Source organism: Agelaius phoeniceus, chromosome 1 (assembly GCF_051311805.1).
Source record: "Agelaius phoeniceus isolate bAgePho1 chromosome 1, bAgePho1.hap1, whole genome shotgun sequence".
NCBI lineage: Eukaryota > Metazoa > Chordata > Aves > Passeriformes > Icteridae > Agelaius > Agelaius phoeniceus.
Window position 1 is genome coordinate 24,334,210 of NC_135265.1, and position 21,550 is coordinate 24,355,759.

The 21,550-nt window shown below is 39.8% G+C and overlaps 1 protein-coding gene across 3 annotated transcripts in view; it reads right to left on the reverse strand.

Annotated features, from left to right (window-relative positions):
* Positions 1-310: 310 nt before the first annotated feature.
* Positions 311-21,550, reverse strand: part of CALCR (calcitonin receptor) — a 161,557-nt gene continuing 140,317 nt past the window's right edge. For all 3 annotated transcript variants that reach the window (XM_077174933.1, XM_077174943.1, XM_054635778.2), the window contains exons 9-13: positions 20,612-20,672; positions 20,443-20,509; positions 17,841-18,059; positions 9,270-9,311; positions 311-3,489 (exon numbers count right to left, since the gene is read on the reverse strand). In XM_077174933.1, coding sequence (XP_077031048.1) covers positions 3,268-3,489; positions 9,270-9,311; positions 17,841-18,059; positions 20,443-20,509; positions 20,612-20,672 — 611 coding nt within the window. In that variant the 3' untranslated portion in view covers positions 311-3,267. The remainder of the gene's footprint in view (positions 3,490-9,269; positions 9,312-17,840; positions 18,060-20,442; positions 20,510-20,611; positions 20,673-21,550) is intronic.

The following is a 21,550-nucleotide window of genomic DNA, read 5'->3' on the forward strand; positions in this document are numbered from 1 at the left end:
TTTAGGTTACAAATCCTCAAATTTTTGAGCAGTATTTAGCTTCACAAAGACACACCAAATTTTGAAAATTCCCAGCAGTGGAAATGTAGGTACCTTCACATTTTCAGTGTTTCAGATATCCATCTTTGTAAGTCTGCTCATATCTTGTTTATTGAGGCTGGCAAAGAATGGGAGAAGAGAACAGAAATTCACCACTTTTGCGGGATTGTTCTTATCCTAAAGCAGAGTTATTTTGCTATGTGAGCACTCTGTAGCGTTTTAATTAAGGTAGCATTATTGCTAACAATTTTAATACACAGAAAATTGCCTGTTGTACTTTTGTTGCTCTTTTATTTCAGATAAAATATATTTATTAAGTAAATAAAATAAAAATCAAGTCTTACTTTCAACATCCCATGCCACAACAAATATTTTAATTTGTGCTGTGTTTCTGTATCTCATAAAGCATTACAACCAGCATCCATCTAAATCTATCTTCCTGATAGATTTGGTTGCTCAGAGCAACCACACAAAACCTTCTGCAAGAGCAAATGCTCACTAAACTGGGTTTTCATGTGTTGGGTGTGGTGTTTGAGAGGAAGCAGGTACTGCAGAGGTGATAAATGTGAGGTTGCTTTCCTCTTAAAATACACCTTGAATCCGCTGATTCAAGTGTCAGCTCCTTCCATACTTTTTGATACACTGATACATTAATTATATGTTTCTGCTGTTCTTGTGAAATCTATTTGAGTCAAATCAGCCTATTGTCATAATCGGAATTATTGAGGTTGTATCAGCATTCTCAATATTACTGTCACTAGTGTATGGTGCTATTTATAAAGCAGAGAATAAAATGTACCTTATGTGTGCAATTATGGCATTTCAAACCATGTTGAGATGAAGAAAAATAGCATTTCCCATTGGAAAATATTTTGATTAGAAATTACTCAGTAAGTACCTTTAAAACTCAGCCTTTCCTACAAAACCCAAATGTGATGACAGCCCTAAAGTCAGTGTGTATGTTTTACCAATTTTTTTGTGAAATCATCATCCCTTGACTGAAACCAAAACTTCCATAAAGACTGACACAAGCACACCGAAGCTGCAAACAATATCCTAAACCTCAGATTCTGAATGTGACTTTTCAGAGCACTCTACTAAACAGAGCAAGAAAATATCATTATAGAAGAAAGAAAACAATCAGTATAATGGTAAAGCATTTCCATTTTGTACATCTACATGAACATAGCTGACTGTGGAACAACTTGCACTTACATGTTGTAAACTTTACATTATTAAAACTGACATGTTCATTATTAAACTCTCTATATTATGCACATTTCTTTTACAATCAGCTCATTTGTGTCTTTAGAAAGCAGGAATGCCTTCTTGCAGCCCTCCTGGGAAGTGCAGTGCGCCCCAAAGCTATCCAGAATAATACAGATTCATAGCAGAGCCACTTTATTGTCTTTAACAACTGGCTCCTCTATTTCGTATTGTTCACTGGTGAAAGTAGAAACAGCAATATGAGAAATACTGTTGTTTGAAAAAATAACTGTCTTTGTATTCCTTGAAGTCTGAAAAATAGGTATGTGGCTTGAACAAACACACATGATGGTGTTTCCTTGTGAGCGTTCCACTGGACTGACCATGTGATGATCTGCGCCACCAGCAGACAGCTCCTTCTTGTTCCCCAGCTCCTCCTTTGTTCTACAGTGGCAGAGCCGGCAGCTTCCTCCTCATTCTGGGGACAATGTGCCATGGTGCACAGCTGGTGGGTGTGCTGGTGGTGAAAACAGAGCAGCCTCCCTCCCTGCAAGGCATTGCCTCATGTATGGACAGGGTGAATCTGGTCCCTTTTCACAGTGCTGGCTTTACAGCTCTGCCTCATGAACTCACTCCTGGAGGGGACTTTTCCAGTGAGGTGGTGACTCATGTGGCTAGACATGTACATTTTTTCTCCATTTAAAATCTACAAATTGAGGGTAAAGCTTTGAGTCTGGTTGTGTCAGGGAAGGAAAATCAGCCTGGCTGGATACAACATTTAAAAATGGTTTCAAATCACTGTGGAGGAAATGGCCTCATGTTTTTGAAGTCTACACTGAACTCTATTGCGTAACTCATTCCTGAACACTGAAGAGAGCTGTTCATTGCTCATCCAAGTTAACAGGGATTTGTGTGCTAATTTCAATAGAAGTAGAAATAGATCATAAAGTTTTTTGGCAAGACTATGTCATGATTAGGAACTCAGAAGAGCAACCAGATCTAAAAGTGGATGCTTCCCGTGCTAAGGTATTGATTCCTGATTTCTTTCATGGGAACATTTTCAGCCATGATCACAAATTTATTACAGAGACAAGTATTCATCTAGCACTCAACTCAGAATGCCTATTAAATAAAACATAGTTCCCAAACTAATTTCACAGTTTATTCAGAGTGAGAGAATTGTGTCTTAATGATGAGTTTCTGGCTAGAGTAATAGGGTGACAATTTTTCCTATAAATAAATATTCTTGAACTACCAGTATTGTTAAACAAAATCTATTCTGAGATGCCTTCAGGACTTGTGTCATTAAGCCTGAAGAATTGATTTGTATCTCTGAGGGTGTTTGAGATCTTGGTATGCAATGACTATTTCACCTTAATTTACTTTATGCCCCTGCTAAAGGGATGATAATATTTTGGGGTATCCTTTGGGGATGTTATTATTTTGTGGCATTTTTTGGAAAGCATCAAGATTTCAATACTTTGGAATGTCTTTCTGTTGTTCATATGGTTGATTTTTCCTGCAATGTGCAAAATCTTTTAAGCAGCCATCAAGCTCATTTAAAGGGAAAAATGAATGACTCCAAGTCAGTTACACTTAGTGAAAGTTGATGGTTTAAAATCTAGGGTTAATGAAAAGTACCAAAAGCAAAAAGTGCTGAAAGTTTCCAATTGCCACATACTGGTTCTTTCTTTCCTATTTGCTATTGGCTACCTGGGGCTGTTACAAATGTCAGATGGTCACTTCATACAGATATCAGGAGATGTGGAGATTACAGAGCCTGGTGGGCAGGTCCATGTTCACTCCCTTCTGCAATGCACAGGAAGAAATGCTATTCCAGGTCTGCATCACACTCCCTCAACATCATTGCTGTCAGAGGTTGATGTGGTTTGAATAGGATGTGTCCTTCTGCCTGGGCCTGCACTCTGACACAGCATCTTGGATTTCCACACTCCCACCCTTCTCCCCAGTTTTCTCACAAGCAGAACATGAAACAATGTGTTTGCAGTGGCTGGTGCTGAGCTAGGCAGACGTGTCTCCAGATTTTAATGCAACAAGTTCAGAGTCCTCTGCATATCTCCCATTTAAGTGTTCATTGTTGGCATCGTGGTGGTACAGGTACACAGGGACCTCAGTGATGGACGTGGCCGTGTAGGAGGTAGATCGCGTGGAACAGTGCTCTCGGCGCCTCTGGCCCCACTGCGTTTTGTACTGTGCCCACTGCCTCTTCAGAGCTCCTTGGACCTGCCAGGGAAACACGCTGTTAGAGTGAGGCAACAAATACAGTAATATTGTACTGTACAATAATATTATATATATATATATATATATATATATATATATATATATATATATATATATATATATATATATACAATGTGTACATATATAATATGTATATACGATATATACAATATATATTTATATACAATATTACACAATAAGATATAATATTGTACAATAATATAATGTTGTAATACAAACACCTGTGACAGGAAGGAAAGGAAAAGGAAAAGGAAAGGAAAAGGAAAAGGAAAAGGAAAAGGAAAAGGAAAAGGAAAAGGAAAAGGAAAAGGAAAAGGAAAAGGAAAAGGAAAAGGAAAAGGGAAGGAAAGGAAAGGAAAGGAAAGGAAAGGAAAGGAAAGGAAAGGAAAGGAAAGGAAAGGAAAGGAAAGGAAAGGAAAGGAAAGGAAAGGAAAAAGGAAAGGTTGATGCTGCAGGTGGATTATTGCTCCTGAAAAGACTAATGCATTTTGATACCTGAAGAAGCTCAGCCTTGGGTAATGAGAATTGCCATGAATGGCAAAGTGTAAGTATACACTTCATGAGCTTGCCAGGAATAATTTTGTAGAAAGAGTTGGAGGATCAGGACAGCTAAACAGAGATTTTATTCTGGTAATTTAAGAACAGGTTTTGTGCTCACAAATTATAGAATGGTCTTAGCCCTCTGCATAGCATAGAGGATTTCAAACGTTGAACAATCATCTGCTAAGAATAAGATATTTTTTCAACATTTACGTTAAGAGTGGTGTTATACATGGTATTAGGAAATGATTTAAACTATTGAGTCTTGCCAGGGAATAAGAAGGTCTTCTCCAGCTGCATGTCCATGCATGGCAGCTCTTGATAATTTTGTGACATGAGCAGAAAGTGGGCAAATCCTGGCTCTTTTTGTTTAGATCAGTGATTCTGAACAACACAAAGTGAGAATAGCAGCAGTTTGGCACAATAATCTGATGTAAATGACCCTCTCCTCAAGAGGAAGGCAGGTGCAAGTAAGGCACTGTGATGACAGGAGTCTAAAAGTTTCTGTGGTCCTGCTGAGGTGGGCACTGTTTGTCATTTGGAGAGTGTATTGCTATTCACCTTCTCTGAACACATAAAGGAAAAAACCAAATGGCTCTGTGGAGGTTAATTAGATATTGAGCGCAGGAAAGGGATATGGTCACAATGTAACTTTAATTACTTGGGCTCTGAGCAAGGTTTACTATGCCAATGTTGAAAATTAAAGTGAAATAGCTGCATGTGGGGATGTTTTATCACACTATCACCTGAGTTTATTAGTGAGAAAGAATTACTGGGTCAAAGAGTAATGCAGTGGCAGCACTTGATACAGACATATTACATTAGTTAAATTTTGTAAAGATTTTAGTCACTTTAAAATTGCCTTTTGATGTTACAGTATGAATATTTTAGCTTTGTTACCCCAAAAGCTATGGGGAGGGAGTGGAAGAAGAAATCTTCAGAAGTACTAGGACAGTGACTTTCCCCATGTCTCACTGGGGCATCTATGGCAGATACAAGGAGGATGATGCAGAAACCTTGTGTGTGCACAGTGGCTCTGCCTGCCTGCAGCCATCTCTCCTCCACTGCACCATGGTCACCAGCCACTGTGCACTTCTGGCCTTCACCTCTGCCCCAGGCTGACCATGTCTGCGTTTCACAGCACTTCATCCATTTGGATTAATATCAGCATCTTCAGTGAAGGCAGCAACAGCCTACTCTTAGAGATTTTCTGTTCCTTTCCTAGCCCTCTCCTTCCCCTGCCCCCTGCACAGACCCCAAGACTTTGATTGCTCTTGCATGGGGAGAGGAGCTGCTGTGCAGGTGAGAAGCTCCTGATAAGCTCCCTAGATGCTCTCAGGTGAACTGGAGTCTGCCATAGGTCTGGAGGTGATAGTGTGGTTGACTGGAGAGGGAAGAACCATGTCCCTGAGTCTTACAGGGCCTGTCAAGAGGAGCTTATAATTTTCTTCTTCAGAGGGAGTGATGCTTACACTGTATGTCTGATGGGTAGACAACAGCCACATCCCTTCCAGTTCAGCCCATGATCAGAAGTGCAATTATAAAAGTCTAAAAGGCTCCACAGAGCAGTAAGAGCACAAGGTCAAAGCATTTCTTTTTTTTGTTCTCTGCTGAGCTGCTTGTTTGTACAAAAGGATCTGGCCACAAATGGATAATGGATTGTACAAGTTGCTGCATTTGAGTAGAACTTGCTAATCTAGTTTTCTGCCACGATTCCAAGAATCTCAGATGATCATAACTCAGTGCCAACTAAAACCATTCAGGCATGGATTTTAAATATGTAAGCAGCATTACTGAAAATCACATGCACAACCACGATGTATTAATGACTGAGGAGGCACCTGGGGACCACGAGGCACACACTGATGCCTGCCATGCTTTCCACTGTGATGGCAGGTAAAAGAAAGCAACCACTGAAGCAGTGAAGAGCCCAAGTTTATTTACTCAGGTCTTCAAGACTTTAAAGGTTGTTCAGTTCTCTATTAGCCATTCACACCTCATTGGCACTTAAGATTCATGGCTGTTTTTTGCCCAAATAGACTTTCCATTCTATTGTCCAGCCTTGCAGTCTAGAAGCAATCCCAAGCTTGAAAATGTGGTCTGGTGAGCAGACTATTGCAGAGACCTTGTATTATCTGTACAAAACTGTTGCTGTTGGACAGAGAAACTGCAGTTCTACTGGACACCAAGATTTTATATCAAAATGTACAAGAAGATTTTTCATTTTGAAAGTAAAAAAACAAACATTGTTTATGTGTTCTTCCAGATGAATGCAGACATTAGTACAGCTTTTTAATTATTATTTTTAGATTTCTGTCTATAGATGGGCTCATGGTACTAAAGTGAGGTTAGGGAGGCAGTAGTGATGAATGCGCTATAAAACACACTAAAGTGGTTCTGAGTTTAGCATTGTTTGTCCTGGCTAAGCTTCATGTATTTCAGTCTTGAAGTTAAATGTTCCAGTAGGAAAAAAGTAAATCCCAGATTAGCCAAGCTTCTGCAGTACTAAAATTAATCTCCCTGCCCCACACTAAATTTTCTCATGAGAAATAATTTTAGCCTCTATGGCAGCAGATGTATGCAGCAGCTTGGAAAGAATCTTATATCATGACTGAAGACCAGACTGTGTCTTTGGTCTGTGTACTTCTGTATACCAGGATTGAGGGAAATTAGGTCAGTTTTCTTGGTCAAAATCAGATTAGTGCTCCCTTTGGAAGGCCCTAATATCAGCTTGGCATTAGTCTGTTGCTGTTTATCTATAGGTTTTGTGCCTTATATATCTATAGATTGTGTAACTGCAGAAATAAATGGGAAGAAAGGATCACAAACCTTTCATCCTCTCCTGGCCCAACCCAGCCCAGCCCAGCCCAGCTAGTCTAGTGCATGAACTTTGCTGGGTGTTCATGGGTAATGTGCTGCTGCAAGTAGCACCAAACTGTCTTGAGTCTGTATTAGAGAGGTGTCATCTTTGACACTGCTCACCTTAATGGGAAATTCTAAAAAAAGCTTCCCTAAATAAAATTTCCTAGAAGAAAATAATGAGAAGTTTTCCCAGCACTCCTGCCATTGACAATCTGCAAATCTGAAGCAGATGCAATGATTTTGAAAATGGCTGTAATGGTGAAAAGTACCTAAGCACCAATAAAATCACTCTCAGCAAGTCTGAGAAACCTGTGTCCTCACAGTCATTTGTTTTTACTGCCTGACTTTGATCCATGTTTCTAATCAGCTGCTCTACCAAGGATCAATCATGCATATTGGTAAGCAGATGCTTCAGATGTACTCCTTAGTGCATACTTTGAGAATTGTATTTCTGGGATTGTAAAAGTGGGCATGCTCTTCTGACTTTGTAGCTTTGCCAAAAGTACTTTGGAATTAGAGCTACTTGATGAAACTAAGAAACTAATGTACTTTAGGACACTTTATGTTTTCAGTGCATTTTATTGTGACCTTTCCTCATTTTTAACATTGCTACAACCTTTAATCTAGACAAATCTGGGTGTTCTCATTAGAGATGGAGAATCAACCTCTTGCAGTAAAGCTATAAAACATAAAGGGAATTTGTTTTGCAAAATCTAATCTGAAAAAAATGCAGGGGATACTGGGAGGAGTGAAGAAGGCAATGTTCAGGACCAGGATTTTGGGGTAACACATTGTTTGGAGGAGACACTGGAGTACTGCTTGTACACAGTGATGCAGTCTCTCTTATATGCAGAAGATGCTTCAAAAACTGCCTCGCTGGTAGGTGAGGTCTCTAGGTCCTCCATACTAGGAAGTATCAGAAGTCTGCCTTTGTTTCCAGGGCATGGATATTCAGCTGTGTCAGAGTGATGACAGTAAAGCAGAAGGAGAAAGGTGATAGTAGCCTGCAGATACTGGGGACAGAAATGTGTTAGGAAAAGAGTTGTACATGTCTTCAACTTTGTTTAGTTGGATGCATGAAACTGTGAACCTCTGTAGTGTGATCTTTACAGCTCTCACTTTGTGTGAGGTTCTGCTGTGATTAGCTGCTCACATTTTGCCATTCTCTGTCTTGCCTCCTGAGGAGCCATGCTACAGAACTGCAGCTGAGGCCTCTCGTCCTTTTTATTCTTCAGTTTCTCTGTACATTTACACAGGGAGCCAGCCAGAGGCAAATGTACAGAGATGTTGACAAATGGTGGCAGAATTTAATACTCTCTGCTACCCTGAATGTTATCAAATCAGCCAGTAACACCTTATCAATAAGATAGCCTGCTTCCAGTCTCTATCAAAACATCAGTGTGGTCAAGTCATTACATGAAATTTGCTGGTTTCTAATAATATACAGGGATAAACAGGAGCACAAATGTCTCCCTTTACTTACTGAGTGTTAGCATCACAAGGTTTGTTCTGTATCTAATTCATCTGCTCTGGATTGAAAGTGAACTTTTTAATGGACTTCCTAGCTTTGCTAAGATATACATGGTATTTTATTTTGCTACAGTTGAATGCTCTTGATGTGTTGAAAAAGTTTTTTTATGCCAACCATCTTTGGAGAATTTCTTACTGCAGAAATTTAAATGGTTCTTGACATATTTTAACCTGCTATTTTTTGTAAAAAATAGCAGTAAAGTGGATCTAAAACCCACTGTATGTGTATACTCATATATATGATCCAGCTGTAAGAGATTGGGAGAGATCTTTGCCTCAAGGGTTTTTATTTCTCAATTGTTACACAAGAAACATTGACTGTAAAAAGGCCAGTGCTAATCCTCAAAGGACCTCAAGCAGTTGCACTCCTCCACCTCTGACAGTGCTACCAGGGATGGATTTGCCATGGCTCTGGCCTGAGCTCCCCACTGCATTCTTCAGACAGATCTCTGAATGCCTTCTCTGCTTCTTATTGAGTATTTTAGTTCTTCCTGCTGTTCTGGGGCAGGAAGGGGTGTAAAGCATTTTTCTCCTTTACACAGACCTCCATCTCAAACTGGCAGATAGTACGGCGAGTGTCATGCCTGTACCTCACTAGGTGCCATCTGCTTTGTAATGGTAACAGAGCTGATTAATCTGCTCAGGGATATTCCAGTCACACTCTGCACAGAGCTGTCAGAAATGCACACCATTGGTGTGTGTAGAGAGTAAAAGTAACTAGGTGTGGCTTCAAAGTTTGCAGTGTGACGTGCTTCACATCTGCATTAATGAACAGCAGGATGACTATTTTACAGGTTCTGCTCATTTTCTGCATTTCATGTACTTACCTCACCATTGAAGAAGCAGAATATGGTAGCCACAAGTAAGCCCTAAGAGAAGGAAAAGGAAAGAGTTTAGGGATCAGAATATATAAACTTGATCATGTTTTGTAAATTTGGACTTGATGGATACAAGATAAAAACACTAATCCACTTCCTCTGCATCACAGACCACAGACATTCCCCATCTTTCACAGGTGTGCTATTAAATGGATTTGTTGTCTTTTCATAATGTTTTACTGTCCCTCCCCTAGTATTACTATATTTTATAGATTATCTGTTATGGCTATGAAGTTATTTATATATAAGAGATGTAGAGAAGGAAAATAAAAGGTAGGTATGCATTTTGCTTACAGAGGACAACCACACTGCCACCGATTTTGCTGAAGAGATGGTACAGGAATTTTGTCCTATATGTTGTCACTCACTCATCAGAGTGTAGCTCTCCAGTCAAAAGTGTCAGACACAGAGAATCCAGCTGTCCCAGGAAGGCTTTAAATTGAACTGTATGTCAGGATAAGTGAACTGGTATGTTGGTATGGATGGAGAGGATATGAGAAGAGGTGTAAGTGGCCAGAAAAAGGAAAAAACCTACCACAGCACATGAGTTAGAGGGTAGGGAGGTAGAAAAAAACCGACACTGCACATCATAGCTTGGTTGTAAATGGCTTTAAATTAATTTCATCATCACCAGAGTTGTTCAGATAGCATTTCACTACTGCTATAAGATTAAACAGGGCCAAGGCAGGAATATGAGATGGCAAAGTGTGAAACTAATAAGAGATAAAATTCTTGCACAGAGAGCCTGCCATTCAGGATTATGTAGTTACACTGGTCCATGTCCTAGCTGCACTCACTCTTATTAAAATAGCATTACATAGGATCACTGGGAGCCAAATGCTTTAATTTTAAATTACTTAAAGCAGTTATTATCAACTAGATGTATGACAGTTTGTGAAATTGAGGGAAAAACTGCAATGCAGCTTATGTTCCCAAGGGCTGCTTTGAAGAGCTTTACAGCTGTATCTTTTCTATAAAACCTTCATTTAAATGATTACCAGTTGAATTGTAGATAATGCTTTGCAAAATGCCTTGGACTCTCAGATGCATATTTTGCACCTCAAACAGAGTAAGGAATCACTTTTTAACAAAATGCTTATATAGAGATACACAGGCTGGTTTGGACAAGTGCTGACCACTTCAATAGTGACAATTATTTTTCTTGAATAGATTTATTCTGATGCAGAATTTTTAATTTTACATAAATTCAAATATCAACATGAAACAGCACTTTGGATGAGGATGAAGGGTAAACATAGTGAGAAATAAAAGGTTTTTTTTTTTTTATATTTTGGTAAAGCAGTGAGTATTTTCAAAAAACTCAAATCCCACCATACAGTAAGAAATACACAATAGTTTGTCCACAAGTTTTGGGCTGAGAAGCTCCAGAAATTCAAACAAAACTTTACAGTTCTAAAGCAGGACTTTGCCAGACCAAACACTCCTAAATCAAAATTTTTGCAAGGGTAGAAAGTGTGCTGGTTGATCACAGCCTGTACTATGTTGTTTGAGCTGTGCACAGCTGGGCACAACCTCTGCTCTTGAACTGCACTGGGCACCCTTGCAGCAGGGGTCTGCTATTCTACTAAATGTGGTTTCACTAGCAGCAGTCAGCCACAATGGCAAACCAGGTGGATCTGGATCTCCTCTGGGAGCAGGGATGCTCAGGGATGGTCTGCATGAGGTGTGGGAAATCAGAAGACAGCATGGGGAGAGAAAGAAGCAGGGGGAGAGAAAGAAGCTGGGAAAATTTTTCAAGTTTGCTTTTCAGTGAGAGTGTTTAGGGGGAATGTGGGAACCTCACTTCGTCTTAAGACAGAAACTGAAACTGAACTATTGAAGTGAAGCCATTTTCCATTTCAATTCCTGCATGGAATTGGAATTCTTTTGTTACATCCTGCAATTGCTCCACTTTTCTGCTATTCAAGAGTGCAGTTCCCTTAACTAATGTTTTGTCTTGTCAACTTCAGACAGAAAAGATAAAGGTGGAGTGATGCCTCACATCCCTTTCAGCTTCTCTTCTAGTTTGTAGTGAGCTGAAAGCACACCTGCCCTCTTGTTATTTTGAGGCCATGCATGTTGTACATGTTCTTGCTGAAGAAATTATTTTCTGTAGTCTTTTCCATCTTTCCCATTGCTCTTCTTCCATCTGCTATGGCTCTCTGGACTCTGCCATCTATCTTTCTATTATTTCTATTTCTCTTTCTGTTTCTATTATTTCTATTTCTCTTTCTGTTTCTATTTCTAGTTCTAGTTTTATTTCTAGTTTTTGTTCTAGTTCTTCTTTTTATACATGAAGTTTTTCCCATAGTTCAGAGGGCTATTGTTATCTTCAGCTGTAAAGACACAGAGATATCAGTGGCGGACACCAGCTTTGTCTCTCTGGAGCCAGGAGGGCTTGGGATGATCTACAGTGGATCTATTAAAACATGTGACAGACTACATAATTCTACAGTGGATCTATTAAAACATGTGACAGACTACATGTAGGTTAGTTATTTAATTTAAGGCCCATGGGTTATTTCTCATATCTCTTTGACACATATCTTCCAAATTCTAACTGCTACTGGTTTTTGCTCAGGCTACAACTTTTGCTGAGGATGAAATGTCTAAGTCAATTTTATCTCTCTGCCACTGTGTGGAGTTGTTAAACTAACCTGTGATATATTGTGTGCTCCCAGCTAGATAATGTTGACTGTGGTGTTGAAAATTGAAATGAAGAATATATTTATTTTCGGATGAGGGCCTTCAATGATTTCCTCTGAAATTCTTTATTTCTGAAACTATGTGAAGAACAAATGAATGTGGCTTTCAATTGAATCATGCCATAGGGATTGTCCAGAGACAGCAGCTCTCAGACCTTCACATGCCTTATTTTATTAATACCGTTTTGAGTTTTTTCCAGTGTTTAAGTGACTATACTGGTCTAAGTGAATCCTTTGCTTGACTGGTATTTAATTTTATCTCATTCTCCTAGAAGACATAAGTGTCTTGAAAAGAAGTTTGAGTAATTTACTCACGTTAGAAATGAACAAATAAAAAATACCTTTGCAGATACTACAAATTTACATAGGTTTCTCATACTTCTTTCTACTTTTTTATTCGAGCTTATGTCTCCATTAAACCAAGAAAGCATATACAGGTGCACTTATTCCTGCAGTTCCTGACCATGTCCAGAGCCCCAACCTAATCAACCATACACTGTGTAGCTGATAAGATTTTAGTGGGGTCATATATTCATTACTGATATTAGAAGATAATGTACAGGTGGTCATAGTATGAAAATCAGTTTTTGATTCTCTACGTGGATTTTGCTCCATGTCCATTTACTTCTCACTCCTGGAGCTGAATGGACAGCAAAAAAAAAGAATAAAAAAGAAAAAAAAAAGAAAAGCATGGCTGAGGTTGTTCGTAGAAGTGCATCCCATTCCCACCTCTCTCATTTTGGCAGAGATAAAAAGCTTTGAGAAAAACAGCAGTGCTTTTCTCACCACCTTCATTCACAGCACACCCATACAGCATCTCTGAGGTAAATGACTGCGCTATGAATTGTTAATTTATGTTACATGAAAAAAAATAAGCAAAGCAAAGAACGTATCTGTGCAGTTTCTGCTGGCACTGAGGTGGGGAGGTTGTCATGAGAGGGCTGAAGACAGCAGCAAAATGTTAGAGACATCCCATCAACCAAAGCTTGTGCTTTGCTTCTCCTGCTCCCTATGGAGATTTCATTACTGACATTTTTTGCATGAAAGTTTCATATAAAATTGCCACTTTCTTATATTCAGCTTACAAAATATATTTTCCCTAACCTTAACTGGTTTAGAATATTAAAAAGGTTTTAAACTACTAATAATTCAAGGAGAAAAAAAAGAACAGAAGATAAAGAAAAAATGTTTATGTTGTCAAAAGCAGTCCTGTAACTTTAAGTTTGAACAGAAGGAGAAAATATTTCTGCCTGGTTTGGCATTACAGAGGATATTTATTTCCTTTTAAACTGAGAAACAGATGGAATGAATACTTTCTAAAATACATTGAAATTTCTCACTATTTTTAACAGACTACTTTTAAATGGGTTAATTTTATTCTGTATAAGGTTGCACAGAGAGCTGAATTTAAATCTTGGAGGCAGTGTGGATATATATGCAGTCCAAACCCAGGCCCTAAAGATTCAAAATATCCTTGTACTAGCCCAGGCACCTCTGAGCTGCATCCTCCTGCCTGGCAGGGTGGGTGCTGCAGTCATGAGGGGGCTGCTTGGAAGCTGCTGAGTGGCACACAAAGGATCTCACTTGTGGAGAAAAAGACAGTGATCATTTTCTGTTCAGCAGAAAAAAACCCTTCTCATTTGCCAATAAAAACCAAGGCTGTTATGGTGAATAGCATTTTAATTTCTCATTAGAGGTAGACTTACACTTTTAGAGCCTCAGTCACTGAGGGATAGAGAAGAGCAGCTTTAGCTGCTTGTGTACTGCTGTTGATTCAGGGGCTGTTCCTCCATCCCTCCCTCACAGACCTCCACGGTGACAGTGCCATTTTATGTCACCTGACAGCCTCTAAAAACCTGGCTTGCAGGTGCTAGAGATAGAATGGGGCAGCTGGTGTAGGGAGCTTGAAAGCTGAGGCTTATTCATCCCTGGGCTGGTTTGAGAGCTCTGGGGGAACTGTGTCTATATATGGCACTAACTGATGCATCATGCAGTTGATTTTCTACTCTTCCTTTTTTCTTGTGAGGCCTCTGCTGTGGACCAATGTTAGAAGTCAGAAGCTGGGGTAGTGGTCCTTGGTAGCAGAACCTCTGACAGAAGCACAGCACCCCAATCTCTTTACAGCCTGGAACGTCTCAAAAGGTTTCCAGTGGTTCCAAGGGTGAAGGAAGCATCAGTTCCAGCCCCAGCAACAGCAGAGGTGCAGGACACCCTGGCAGGTCATCAGGCACAAGCCACATCTCTCTTGCTCTGTCTTGGAATGGAGACCTGAATGCAGCTACATGCTGGACCGAGGGCTTTGGCTGTGCCACTCCTTCACAGGAGTCATTCCCTTTGCCCAGGTGTACCTTTTTGTCTTCACTGGGCAGCATGATGGAGTTTTCAGGCATTTGAGAGATGTTTTTTCATGCCAGAGGTGTGCAAGGAGCTGGTATATCTGGTACCCTAATGCTTTACAGCCCGAGGGAGTTTGCATCTTTCATGTGATTTCAGCATCATCGACCAAGTTTTGAAAATCAGGTCCTTTAAGGTAGATCTGCAACTCACTGGCTCTTGTGGAGTGCAAATGTTTGCTTTGTGGTGCCTAATTTAGGAGCTCTGTGAAATAAGATAGCTGTGTGTGTTCATCAATGCATCCACAGCATCCCAATCCATGCATGTCATTCCAGTTAAGATGTGTTGGTTTTGTGTAGGGTAGAGTCAGTTTTCTTCACAGTAGCTGGTCTGGGGCTCTGCTGTGGGTGTGTGCTGGATAGATACAGTGTTGATAATGCAGGGAAGCTTTAGCTATGGCTCAGCAGGGCCTCCAAAAGTCAAGGCCTTTGCTGCTTTTCATCTCACACCACCTTGGGTGGGCTAGGAGGGCACAGGGGAGGGGACGCAGTCAGGACAGCTGAACCCAGCTGATCCAAGGAAAATCCCAGATCATATGGCATCATGATCAGCATGTAAAGTGGGAGGAGAAGAAAAAGGGGGATGTTAGGAGTGCTGGCATTGTTTTGTCCCAGGTAATTTTACATGTGGTGGAGCCCTACCTCCCTGAGGATGCCTGAACAACTGCCTGGCCATGAGAAGGTGAGAATGAATTCTGTATTTTGCTTTGCTTGCATGTGTGGCTTTTGTTTTATCTACTAAATGGTCTTTATCTCACCTGATGAGTTTTCCCTGTTTTCTCTTTTACCCTTCCAGTTCTCTCCTCAATGCCAGTGCAGGGAGTCAGTGAGTGGCTCCGTGGGCCTGAGCTGCCAGCTGCCAGCTGCCATTGGGGTTAAACCACAATGTAATGGTTAAAATATCTTTCTCTTCCCTGGTGTACTTTTCATTTCAGTATTCTGGAGACTAAAGAGCTGATATTGGTGATGGTGAGAAGATATATGACCCTCTGCATTTAGAGGATTAATTGGATGTTGGCTAGGTGGTCAGGAAAAATGTATGCATTCCCATTTGCAGCACAAAAGCCAGTCTTCCATTCTTTTTATAATTTAGGGATCTGTTCTTCATATCTGTTAAGAAGAACTGGTCTATTGTGTGAAAGACACATGCAGTAGACATTCAGTGTTTGTGAATTGTTCATACAACCATATTTGAAAACCCATTTCTGCTTAAATGGTGAGCATCGATGACACCATCACAAAAAGGGTGGGACAGATCAAAACCAGACTTCTGCTATTATTCAGAAGTGACTTCAGCAGAGGAAACTTAGCTTGTTGACAAAAAAAAAATAGAAAAATAAAATAAAATAAAATAAAATAAAATAAAACACTGGCATGTTGTTTTTCAGCTGGGAAAACCGTTCTCTGAAAGAAATAGTATTACATGGGGGTTTTTTTGTGAACAAGTTTTTTCTTATCTTCAATCCTCTGAGTTTTACAATAGACTGCAGTTCTTGCTTGCAACATTTCTGTGTACATGAATTATATAACTAACACATCAATCCTTCAGGTTCACTTAAAGAAGTAATGTACTGCAAAAACTTGCCTCTTTCTCTGTTCTAGAAACTGCATAAAATTTTCTCATTTAAGCTGTTCAGAAATGAAGAATGTATAACATTTTGCACCAAAAAAGATGGGTAATTTTTCCCAGGATGACTGACATGCCATGAGCTGCAAAACCCCAGAGACTCTTGCTGGTGTCTGCACAGGCTGGCTGTGCTGTGGGTCATGGGAGTGCAACAGCTAGAGGGGAGACACAGCCATTACACAACTCACACAATCTCTGCTAATTACAGAACCAGCCCTAGAAGAAAATGAGCACCAGAGGAGTGATTATACGGCTGGGGGATCGATCTTAAATATGCATACAAGAAATGTTAGGGAAAGGATTAAGAATGTTTATTTTAGATTACCGGTTAAAAATCCACTCTAAGTGGAAAAGGGAAGATTGCAGTTGGCTGCAGCCAGCAAGACAACTGCACAGCCCTTCCAAAATGCCAAATTCTATCAGGGAGCACACCAAGATTATACCGCAGAGGTGTCAAGGGTTCTTCTGTGTGAGCAGAAAGAACCCATCAGGGATGAAACTTTCCTGCCTTGGATCCCTCCCTCACCCAACTCCCTTCATCAATGCAGCCTCCATTTTAACCTCAGCTTGGTGATTTTCTGTTGCATAATGATCACAATTAGAATTTTTAATTAAGACAATTATAATTACTTTTGCAATTCTCCAACAACTGCATGGAATTTAAAAGATATTTTAAGAGTAAAGTGATTATTGTAACACTCTGTCTTATCCTAACTTGCTAGAACTGCAATCAAATAACTTGTCACCAAAAAACTAATTTGGAGATATTCCTCTATAGCTCTTGTAAGTGAAAAAGTAACAATACAGGCAACAATAGAAGTAACAAAGCTGTCATTCCTTTTAAGCAGAACTGTAATATAAGATGTCATACACTTCAAAAGTAGACCTATAACTTCAGTTATTCTACCCATGCAGCAGCAGGAGCACCCACAGTTTTGAAGGGATAAGGATGATAAGCAGGATATATAATCTGACAGGGTTCATAGATTTTGGTTGCCTTATTTATAATTTCATTTAAGGAAAAAGCACTACTATTTTTTAAGCTATTTCCTTATTAAAGCATTAAATACTTTAATACTCCACTTACTCGTTCCATATGAATAGAAGCAAGAAGTTAGTCACCATATTCACTCATGTTGACCACTACTCACAAATGCATTGAAAAACTGCCTTTCCTAGTCAGTATAGGTCTGGATATATTCCAGTCAGTCAACCAGATAACTCAGCATTTAAATGCATTTTGGTTTGGATTGTTTTGTTAAAAAAACCCAACCAAAACTAGACTTACTGAATGATGTATTTTCAGAGCATTTTTGAAATCAAAATGTCAATCTGATAATTTAAACTGCCTAATAATGGAATTATAACTCTTAAATGAAGTTTAGTTATCTCTGGTTTTTCTTTTGTGTGTTGGCATTCCCTCTGAACAACAGTTTGCTAGGACTGCTTATTTTAATATTAAGGTCACAGCACTAATTTTAGTCAATTTGAGCCCTTCAACAGAAGTTATGCTGGAACATAAAAGCTGTCTGTGAACTCATTTTCTCTCCACAGTTTAGAAATAGTGTGAACTGATAATTTTTACTTATTACATTGTTTCCTCTATCTTGTCTCTGTTTACACAGTGGTGCTGCTTGTGTAAATGCAGATAATACAATACTGTGAAATGGTTGGAAAAGAACTGAAAACCCAGTTATTTCAGCTTCAGAGTAAAACTCGAAGATACTGGCGACAGTATCTTCGAGTAAATTAGCTTAACATCAAACAATTCAGCTACACTGAAGCTGCTACATACCTGGTAATGCATTAGTATGTGCATGATGTAATCATATATTTCTCCAGCAAGTCGGTTTTCTGGTCTCCAGGGAATAATAACAAACTGAATTCCCAGTAAGGGCACCAGGATTAAAGTAGCTCTGACAGCTTTCATATACATGTTGGACTCAGCACGGTGGGTATCTCTCAGCTTTGTCACCAAAACTCGGACAATGTTCAGCAAAAAGAAAAAATTGACCTGCAAAAACAAAGCTATTGTAGGTGAAAGCACTCAAATTAAACAGACATTCAAAATAAAAACACCAAACACATAAATGGCAATACACTGCAGCTTTCTAGCTTTATTGTATCTTATAATGGGCAGTTCCCTGGCAGTCAGGTCTTGGAAAATATCTTGAATATTTTCAGAAAAGATCTGTTAAGCAGCTCCACATGTTTTGGAGCCTGCATGGATACTTCAGGCAGGCAGGGGTCAGTTCTAGGATGCACTGGATGTTTTGACACTGATGTGGGCAAATTCAGGGTTTCCATGGAACACTAAATATTATTTTTATATTGGAAGTTTAAATGGGGTGGACAAATTGTCCCCTAGAAATAACCACATCTCTGTTGTGAGTCTGACAGTTACCAAGCTATCTTACCAGTTGGGATAAACTCCAGCATGTCCCTGGACACATGGGACCTATGGGAGCACACAATTTCCCTAAGGAATATGCTCCATGAACTAATGCTTCAGGCTTGTCTGTGAGCAGGGGTGTAAGGCTGTTTTTGAGGAAAACCTCGGGCATTTCTCGCCTCCACCAGACTGCAGGGACCCCGTGGTACTCTACCCACAGAGGAACAGGCAACTATTGCTGTCTCAGGGCAGAAAATTTTGTCCCTGATCCTTATGACCAGTGATACCAAGTAGTTCAGCATCTTCTCTCCTCAGTTATTTATGGAAATCTGATTTCATCATAGAGTAACCTGCCCTTGACCCTGGCTTCACAGAGAGCTCCTTGTGGGATGTGCTGAGAGCCTGCAGGAAGAGGGAGGGCAGAGCCAGGCTGGTAATGAGTTCAGTGATTACCCTGTGGACATCCCTGGATCACAGAACCCTTGGTCTCCAGTGTACCCACATCACTCTTTTCCACTCTGCTACAGTAAAATCAGGCACTGGCTCTTTGGAACTTTAATAGACTTTCTTTTTCCTGCTAATTTTTTGAAATAAGGATGTAAGTGTATAACTTCCATAGATATTTCAAGAGTTCAAATCACATATATATATATATATATACCAGAAATTTCAGTTGAATTTTTTCAGAACAGTGAATCAGCAAGCTCTGGTAAAACATTTCATCACTTCTAAACTACACCAAGAGACCTTTCAACTGTTTTACATTTGTGCTCTACTAGAAAAGAGGAATAATAAATTACTTCTGAGGTCCCAGTCAACATTAAATCTAAACCTTATTCTCCATCCTATTCTGACTTCACTCACTCTGCTTAACCTTCACTTTTAGATTTTCGGAAAGTAACTGTAAAAAGTCAAAGAAAGACTTTACCAAGTTAAAACCCCTCAGCTCTTCTGAATCAGTCTGCCACTATGGGATTTTTTGTAGCAAATCAAGCAGGACATACTGTAGACATTGACGTCTTCATAAGAAAAATAAGACTGGAAATGACATAAGCACAATATAGAAATAATAATATCTTATTTTGAAAATAGCTAAAGATTGCTCTTTTTCCATAATAGTTGCTTATATTTTCTTTGTGGCAAGATATAAAGGCTGGGATCACAATGACAAAAAATAAATGTCAAATGGATTATCTCAGATGGTAATTGGCATTACAGTAGCAGATACAGTCAAGATTGAAGCAATAAACCCACAATAAATGTGATTCTATGGGACCAACAGACTGCCTATAAGGCAGGGAAGGATGGGCTATTTCATATAGCTGATGTTAAAGACTGCTTCTCCAGAAAGGGTAGAAAGACTTTTTTTTTTCAGCTATTATATGGAAAGTTGTTTATTCAAAGTTTTCCAAGTACTCACTGTACTATTGTTTGATCTCTGAGGCAATTATTGCAGGTACATCCGTGCAGGTGTTTGCAAGTAAGAGCAGATAAAAAGATGAAAGTGCATCTTGGGTGACACAATGACATGAGCTTGGGGCTTGGGTTGGGCAAAACCTGTTCTGCACCTGTCAGGAAGGTCAGGGTTACCATGCCTGACTGCAGGACTGGCACACCAGATGCTGTATGTATGCACATTGCCAAGCTGCACTTGGAATCTTGTCCTCCTACTCAAACAGCACAGTTTGAGTTCTTTCCCTGGATTCTTTTAGCTCCCTACCTTTGGAACATACCAGCTCAGTGGCCAGAAGAACCCATGCTGAGCAACCAGCTCACCCCAGCTAAGGCACAGTTAAATGATTGATGTCACATAAATGCAGTGTATTCCTCTTAAGTCCCACAGGAAAAAAGTGTTGTGAGCCTGTCCTTTGTAACACTGAGTAGAGAAAACCTCTAGTTACTTCTGGGTTTTGACCAAAATACTTATAGTACAGAAGGTTCTATTTTGTTTGGGTTAGTATAATTTTAAAATATTTATACTGTTGATAGCAAACAATATTCTTACCAATAAAGCTGCCATTACAGGTCCATGAACAATATAAAGCAAGTGTGTGTCAACACTCATCCAGCAGCTGGAGGAGAAATACAGCATTAAGATTTGTTATTAACTTGAATAAAATTTGCTGCATAGTTAAATAATGCTAAATTCCTTCAAAAACACATGTGCTACTCACTTGTCATTGAAGTATCTGGCTCTTGCAACTGCATGAATGGATGCTGGCACTAAAGGGAACCCTGAAATGATTAAGGTTATAGATCAGTCTTGGTATTTGTTTAGCTTGAATTTCATGTGTGTCAAACACTAATAAGTCTGTTGTTCACAAAACACATGGATGTGAAATCACATCCTTCAGGAAAGAACTTGCTCCATCATACCCAGATCCTGTCAACACCTCAATGGTGAGATAAAAAAGGGATTAACATTCAAGGCAGGCCAAAAAGAAGAAGCAAAAACGACAGACCATGCTCTCCTGGGGTGTCTCAAAGCTGTTTCCAGGCGCCCCTGCACTACTGTGGCTTTTGCAGGGAAGGGTGTGAGCAGGGAGTGTGGGAAGGATGTAGGGATCATTCTGTTCTCAGAGGAGACTTCTCTCAGGAAACCAGGGACACTTGTTAAAGTCATGTAAGTAACTGTTGAGCAAGAGAGAGGCACATTGACTTGCATGCCAGATTATGGAGCAATAAACAGAGTGAAGAGTTTCTCTTTTGGAGTCAATGGCACGAGAAAGTGTTTGGAGCCAGGAGGTTTTTGGGGGATGGGAATTTATATATGTTCTGTAGGTTCTCAGCATCTGTACAGCCAAGCCCACTCCATGCAGCTCTATCTCAACAGGGAGAAGAGCTGTGAATACCATAAATCCACATATCCAGACTTATTTGTGACACCTCAGAGGAGTCTTTGACAGGGAGCTGATGGGAGAAAATTTGCACTGGGCTCAGCAACATGCCATGCTTAACAAAATAGAAAGCTCAGGTTCTTATTTCCAGCTTGACACTGAGAGTGACAGTCTGGTCCAATCCTTTTCATTTCCCTTCAGCTTGCTTAAATGTCATATCCCTTTCCAATAGGCTAGAAACCTGGAACTGGGGAGCCTGCACCACGGTGCTGAGCC